The sequence below is a fragment of the Phaethon lepturus genome, unplaced genomic scaffold (genome assembly GCF_000687285.1).
Source record: "Phaethon lepturus isolate BGI_N335 unplaced genomic scaffold, ASM68728v1 scaffold7750, whole genome shotgun sequence".
NCBI classification, from domain to species: Eukaryota; Metazoa; Chordata; class Aves; order Phaethontiformes; family Phaethontidae; genus Phaethon; species Phaethon lepturus.
Window position 1 is genome coordinate 50,033 of NW_010509763.1, and position 7,627 is coordinate 57,659.

General features: G+C 49.5%; 1 protein-coding gene across 1 annotated transcript in view; it reads right to left on the bottom strand.

Annotated features, from left to right (window-relative positions):
* The window catches only part of CACNA1I (calcium channel, voltage-dependent, T type, alpha 1I subunit), a gene marked incomplete at its 3' end in the record, with an annotated part of 154,634 nt that overhangs the window by 50,026 nt on the left and 96,981 nt on the right, over positions 1-7,627 (bottom strand). The window contains exons 5-6 of the mRNA XM_010284255.1: positions 2,954-3,113; positions 417-732 (exon numbers count right to left, since the gene is read on the bottom strand). Coding sequence (XP_010282557.1) covers positions 417-732; positions 2,954-3,113 — 476 coding nt within the window. The remainder of the gene's footprint in view (positions 1-416; positions 733-2,953; positions 3,114-7,627) is intronic.

Sequence of the window (7,627 nt, forward strand, 5' to 3'; positions counted from 1 at the left end):
CATTTCCCTGGATCGCAGCAGGGGAAAACCTGCAGCAGGTTTCCATGCCCCTTGGACTGGACACTGCGTACAGCCGGTGGAAAAGAAAAAAGGCATGGATTTTAGCTCCCATCTGCAACGCATACTGGGAATTAAAAAAAAAAAAAAATAGACTCCTTTGTTATAGTGGTCTGGATTGAAGCAAAAACTGGTACAAGTCAGCCTGAAGGGTGTAGCTCATTTCAGCAAGGGTCTGGGATGGCTCTATGTCCCTCCTCATCTTCATGGTGTGCACTCTGTCTCTCTTGCCAGAGTGGTTACAAGGCCCTTTTCTCTCAGCAGCTGTATCGCACCCTGCAGAAACCATCATGGGAGCACAGAAAGATTGAGTTGGAAAAAATAAAAATAGTTTGAGCCTTGTTAGGAGGCTAACTTACCTGAAATATCACAATCCAGGCATACCCAATGTTGTCAAAGTTGATGGCACCCTTGTGCGGGTTGGCATTGCCTGTACGGCACACGTTGTAGTACTGGTTCCAGTTGACACACATGCCACTGATGTTGAACTCTTGCTGGACTGAGTTGTAGTAATAATAATCATCCTTGTCCAAACAACATTCATGACCCCGCTCCTTCAGTGGGGGTATCTCATGACAGCCCATAATTCCATTGTCCCCTGACAGTGAGCAGATAAAGGGCATCTCATCATCTTCCTCAGGTTGGTAATAAGGGGGCAGGACAATGTCACCTTGTCTGCAAGGATAAAAACCCACAGTCAGAAAGTTCCTGTAACAGACAGTTTCCCATCAGCAACACTGGTGGAGCTGGGAGTTCCCATCCTGACACAGGGACTGCACTGGTAAGGGATTTCCAGGTTTATTGCCTCAGGAGAAGGGAAGGGAAGACAGGGCTCCTGGAAAACAGGAAATTTCCAGGGTGAGTCCCTAGTTTTCAGAGCTTTGCCTGCCATCACATCACCCCAAGCCAAATTAAGCAGTCTGCTTGCATGGAGATGAAGAAAAGCTGGAATGCAGAGATTTGCATTCTGATCACTCTCCCCATTAGCATCAAAGCTAAATCAGATGCAGTGATATTAAGGAAGTTCATCAGGCTTTACTGTAATGTGCTCATGTATGTAACCGTTGATGGACATGTTTTATAACATTTGGCAGTGAACCTTCTGTACTTCTAAAAAAAATAAAATCCAGTTCATGCATAATTAAGGTTGCACAGCTAGGTCTTATGATCAGGAAATGCAAAGTTAAAACTGACTTAACCTTAACTTTGACTCCTCCTTGACAGCTAGCATTATGGGTGCAATGTTTCATGACAAGTTCACACGATTTTTTCCAAATAATGCAAGCACCGTCCAAATGCATGAATAATTAAAATCATCTATGCTTGCCTAGCTGGAGATGAGCTAATGATCAGGAAAGTGAAAGGTGGAGATTTAAAATTTTCCATTAAACTTTATCTGGTGCATTCCTTGCAGTGCTACAATACACAACTTTCACGTTACATGAATGCAGACTTTTTTCACTAAGCGTCATTGGAAGAGGCGAAGTGTTGATGAAAATTAAAACAGAGAAAGTCTCTGATTCTAAACTAGAGCAGGACTAAACCACAAAGATCTGTTGTAACACATCCACATAGTTGGTGAACTGAGTGCCTGCAGACTTCATTTCTCTCGTAATGGTCAGCCAAAGATTTCCTAGTATCTGTCACTTTGCAGACTGTGGCCCCAACTCACTTCTCAGTTACATCAACTCTGCATGGATGCAATTACGCTCATTAAAGTAGTACAACCCCTGATTTACATAAAGAATAATCATCCTAAACATTTGTTTTTCTCCAAGGAATATATAAACACCGTAAATGGCTGCTTTAAGCATCTCCTACTCTCCAACCCCACTGCTGTTCTGCAGGTTGTATTTTCACACTTATTTTTCTTTTCCAGTTTGAAATGATCTAAAGCTTCAGAATTGTTTAATCAGTCTAAACTGATCTACAGCTTTAGGTTTTTTTAAGTCCGAAATGATAGGACGCCTGGGATTAGTATATAGTCTTAAGACATTTTAAAGCCTGAGATCTGCTAAAGCCAGAAAGTCAACAGGAGGAGCTGTGCCCTGGAACTGGTGCTCTGCTCCCCAAGAGGGTAATTGGAGAATTTGTAGCAGGATGGAGTTTTTCCACCCCACTGCTTCCGTGAAGGAGGAGAGCCGTGCCCTGCAGGTTCCCCCCAACTCACCCCAGAATAAACCTCAGATACTTGTAATCGACCCCTGTGTGGCTCCAAACTCTCTTTGCCAGAACTGTGCCCACATTTCCCCACAGGGATTTTTGTCCTATTCAAGCAGCCATTCTTACTTTTCAGATGCTCTCACTACTACTAACCCAGCTATGGGACACCTCTCCCAATAGCCCTCCATCCCCTCCCCGCGGCACCTCCCATGTGCAGTTCTACTCCTGAAGTTTTCCAATATTTTCCCCGTGTCCCTCCAAAGCTACCAGAGTAATGCACCAGTGACCTCAGCTCCGTCTCAGAGATGCCACCCTGGAAGTATCAGGCAGCACTATGGCTTTCCGTGAGACTGTGGTAATTGTTACTTGAAGAGGGAGCAGGTTCAGGAGAAAGATGATATGGCTGGTGTTTCAGAGTTTCAAATCCTTCTGGGAGTAGGACCAGCATCTTGAATCCTTGGGCATGGCTGGAAGAGGCAGCTAGGCTAACCTGTGCCTTGGCCAAATCCAAATGAGCCCAGGCACCTGTGGACCAGGAAGACAGATTAAAAACAGCTGCCTTTGCCTTCCCTTCCTTTCCACTGCAAGACGTGGCCAACTCTCTGCATGGTATCACCCTGCAGCCATTTGGAGTAAGCAATACATGGAGACCCAGGCAGTAGAAGATAAGAGAGTGGGGAAGGGGAAAGAGAAATGTCCCTGGAAGAAAGGACATCATCTCCCAGGCACTCACATTGTGAAGTTCTCCTCCATGAAGCAGCGGTTGCGGAGCAGCCCAGCCCACAGCTGCACCCCGATGATGCCGAAGATGAAGAAGACAAAGAAGCAGAGAAGAAGGACGTTCCCCAGCATGGGCAAAGTGTCCAGGAGCAAGTTCACAAGGATGCGCATGCCTGCAGGGGTAGAAGAGAACCAGAAGAAGCAAGTATGGAATGGAGGGACAGAGAGAGAGAGAAAGGGAGAAAAGGAAGGAAAAGAAAAAGGGGAAGAAGGAAAAGAAAAAGGGGAAGAAGGAAAAGGGGAAGAAAGAAAGGAAAATTTAGAAGAAAAAAAAGCCACATAAAGATAAAAGCAGAGTGTTGGAAATTAATTACTGCCCAAACCAGGCTAGATTTATGATCATTGCCCTTTCTTGCCTAACCTCTATTGTCAGGGAGCCAGCAGAGCTGCTGTGACATCATGATCTCTTAACCCTAGGCCTCCATCTGCAGCCGTGAGAAGAAAAGGGAATAAGACTTTCGGTACCATCAGCTATCTGACGGTATTCCCCCTCCCCTGCAGAAGGGCAACAGAGTGAAAACTCTGTCCAAAAGGTGCACAGCAGCTCAAGAGCCTCAGGCACCTCAGTTTGAAGACTGCATGCTGCAACCTCTGAGAACTGTATCGACGGTCCATGGCCAGCCTGCCCAGTTGGATGAACCTCCCCAGCACACGCAAACAACTGGCATAAATCGGTCTTCTCAGTGACAGTCTCATCAGGGAACAGTCATGGAGACCACGCTCTCCCTCTCTCATCTAGTCCTCCCTTTCCAACAGGGCTGGAGCACACAGGTAGAGGGCACAGCCCAAAATGCTGTCAGCACAGCACCTCTAGCCAGTGCAAATGTTTCCAAAATCCCCTCCTTTTATTTTTCATTACCTAGTGAATTCTGTCTGTGGTTTGATTTCTCCCTGGCTCTTCAGCTCACACAGCCACAAGTAGGGATAAGGATAGCCTCATTTCTCCATGGAGCTAATGACTTTTCCTCTGCTCGCCAGGGATGGCGAAAGTCTAGAAATCCTTACGGGCATCACTGCATCACCCTTACCCCTATGCACACCTCATGCAGTCATCTTTTTTCGCCTCCATGGAGGTCCCTCCCATGGGGGCCCAGGGAGTTCCTTCTCTGAAGATGTTCCATGTAGGCCAGCAAATAATTAGCTAATTAGGTATTTATAACCAGTTCATTACTTCAGATGGCAGTGGAAGGGGAAACAAGAGGGGAAGATAAGATTAGGATTCACCGAGAGCCCTTTGAAGCACAAGATAATCCCCCTTGTGTGCCCAGTGTCGAGTAATTAGCCATACGATGCTGTGCATTACGCTCCGTCTCTAATCCCTGGGCTTCTCATGACACAGAGAGGGGAGGGAAGCGGTGCCTGTGGGGCATGTGCAGGTGTGGGGTGCACTCCGACAGAAGGGACAGGGAGAAGAGTGCTTGGTTTTGGACATTAGGTTGGTTTAGCTCGGGAGGGAATGTTTCAGGGATGGATGGGGATGGGAGAGGCAGGACTGGCATTTGCAGGTAGGTGATTTATAGGGAGGAGGTGCTCAGGATAGCTACATGGGATCATGAAGGAGAAGGAACAACGGCATTAGCTCTTCCAAGGGATGACTAAGGCCAAGCTGTGGAGCAGCAGCTAAGCCCTGCTTCCCTGACTGCCCAGCTGTATCACTAGTCACCAGTTAAGGCAATTTCTAGACAGTACATCAGTAACTCAGCAGTGCAGCTCCAGCCGCTCACTGGGGATCGAGGACATGCCATGAGTCACTGATGGCTTTCTGATCTGTCACCACACGAAGCCCACCAGCATAGCCACAGTGCCCTGCTGGCTGTCCCTGTGACCTGCCAGGCTCTGGAGCAATGCTCTGCACAACATTTTGGCTTTATGGCCACACACCCTCACTGCAGTGCAGCGTGTTCCCAGCATTAACGCTGCTTCACAGCACAAGCTCGCTAGTTCCCATAAACTGTCCTGGTCAGCACGTTAGGGAAAGCCAAGCGACACGGCAAGCTGTGCCAGCAGCACTACAAGAGGGGGTGGTGTTTTCCAGATCAGTTGATGCTAGCTCCCATCTCAGAGCAGAGCTAATGAGACTGCCCTGATGCCGAAATGCAGAACACATATCCCCCCCAGAATTTTACAGACAGCACACTTGTTAGGTCAGAATTTGCAAAATACTGATTTTGTCCACGTTCCAAGAAAAAAAAGACAAATGAGTTGCAAAACTTGCCTGTCTTTTCCTTGAAAACATCCTGCCTGCCTGTGCATTCTCCATCCTAACTCTCAGAGGGGCTACTGATGGTACAGGATTGTGCTATCCACAGCTCCAGGATCATAGAGATTGCCCTCATGCTAGGTCCCCTGGGACACCTGGGCCCATAGCCCAAGAACTGGCAGGTGGCCCCAGCGCTTGGCATCTTTTCCACATCACAAAGACTTTCAGCACTGGTGGGTTCCATTTCTAAGTTCAAATGAAACCTGATTTTGTTTTTTTTTAAAAATCTCCCAGTTGAACAAAATCATTATTCTCTGCCCATTGATGCTGACTCTGGATATGAGATTGGCTCTTCCAAAAGCAAGAACACTCTACCCACACCCATCCAAACAGCAAAAGCAATTGCTCTGGTAACCTATTTTTCACCAGAGGATCAGTTTTGCAGCAGGAAACAAAACAGACCTCCTCTGTTGAGCTCACCCAGTTAGTGGAGGTACTTCAACTACTACTTCCACATGGATGAGAGGCACAGCCTAAATACAAGTTCAGCACCTTTATCATCTCCATTGCTGGCCTCCCCTGCTGCCTGCAATACCCATGCGGGAGTCCCCGAGCTCCATCCCCTGCAGACTGCTGCCCTCCATCCTCATGTCTCCATAAGCCCAGCAGCTGCTGGGAGCTGGTGCTCTTTAAGGCAGATCCCAAACGGAGCTGCTGATCACTGCCATGGTATTTTGGCAGTGCCCCTCACACACCTGTGCCCAGTCTCTGTTGGCACTTTGGGAGGAGGCACTCGCGGCCCCCCCATCCCCTCCAGAGCCAGCAGCCCCACATGGGTCTGTCCGCGGCTGGGGCTCTGCAGTCCCCCGAACCCAGGAAGGGGCAGGCTGGTCTGGCAGCCATGCTAGGGCATCTGCTGCAGGTATCCAAGGAAGAACCCTCACTGCCAGGCATCTGAACGCTTTCATGGGCAGGAGGGGACGAGCCCCACCCAGGCAGGACCCACACAGAGCAGTGTGTTCTGGGGTCCGCACAGCCTGACTGAGAGCAGGTTCCAAATGGTCCCTGGTTCCTCAAGCACTCACGAGGTGAGGGGGAAAGAGGGAGAAAGGCTGAGGATGGAGGGTGATGACTTACTGCAAACCCTGGTGGCTGAGATGACAAGGGCTCTAAAGCAGCTGCAGGGCAATGGAAATGGGCAGAAGGCAAGCCAGGGGTGGCAACATATTTGTCAGTGCGGCTTTGGGAGCATCCTGCCCCGGAGAACTGGGACGCCTCCCTTTTCCAAGGGGCCTGCGCTGGACAAGACCCCATCCACAGCAACACTGGTGCATCTTGCATGACAACTTCTGGAAGGTGCTGGAAAGCTGGTTCTTCAGCAAAGTCCTGCTGCTGCCTCCCTCCTACTTTCCGCCACCTCTGCCTGCCTCTCTGCCCCTTTACTTTTCTCTTGCTGTGCCTACACCTCATCTCTGCCTCTGCACGCTTCCACTGCATACGTGCAAACATCTCCCGTCCGCCCTCCCCACCGGCACCTTTCCACACATCCCCATTTGTCCTTTACCATTGGCAAAGCAGAACCCATGCTGGCTCACAGCAAGGAAGGAATATGAAAGGGACAATGACCTTTTCTGAAGCAGCCTTTGAAAAAAGGAGACGTTCCCAAGAAGAGAAAGGAAAAGGGGCTGGGCAGTCTGGAGGAAAAGCAGGGAGGGAGAGCATTGATGAAGCAACATTCAACAACCAAGCAGGCTCCCAGGGCATCAAATATGAAAAGGTTTTGCTCTTCCAGGGGAAGAAAAGCTAGAAACAGGAAATATTCATAAGTGCCAGGTGTGGGCTCTGAACGGCCTTTTCTCTTCCCCACTCACCCTTCACAAGGAGACCAGGGGAAAGGAGAAAATGAAACAGCATCAGTTGTGGGCAATCAGGGAAGGACCCTCACAAAATGATGCTAAATAATTCTTCCCTGCTTTTCACCCATGCTCTTGGGCAAGGGGTGGGGAAGGGTGCTGCATGGGACCTTGCCAGCAGGGCTACTCCTGCTGGGATATCCTGCAGAAGCAAAGCCACGAGTACAACAGAGATGCCTTCACTGCTCCAACACAGCGGTGGACAACGGGGTGGAAAGTACGTCACAGGGATGAGAAGCAGCAGGGGGGGTGAGAGGAGTGCCAGGGAGCGAGCTGCCAGAGAGGGGCACAGGGCTGAGCAAAGCCAAAAGACGAAGCAAAGTGGCTGAACTCCCTCCTGGGTTCGGGCAGAGCAAATCCTCTGGCTCGCCCCGGCAGCATCCAGAGGCCCTTCCTGACAAACTCTGCAGATGCTACAGTGACCATAGCTCCCTCCAGACACTTGCCATCAACCCTGATTAGCCTGGTCGTCTCGGCTAAGCAGACTCACCCAGCATGTGCCAGCCCCAGGAAG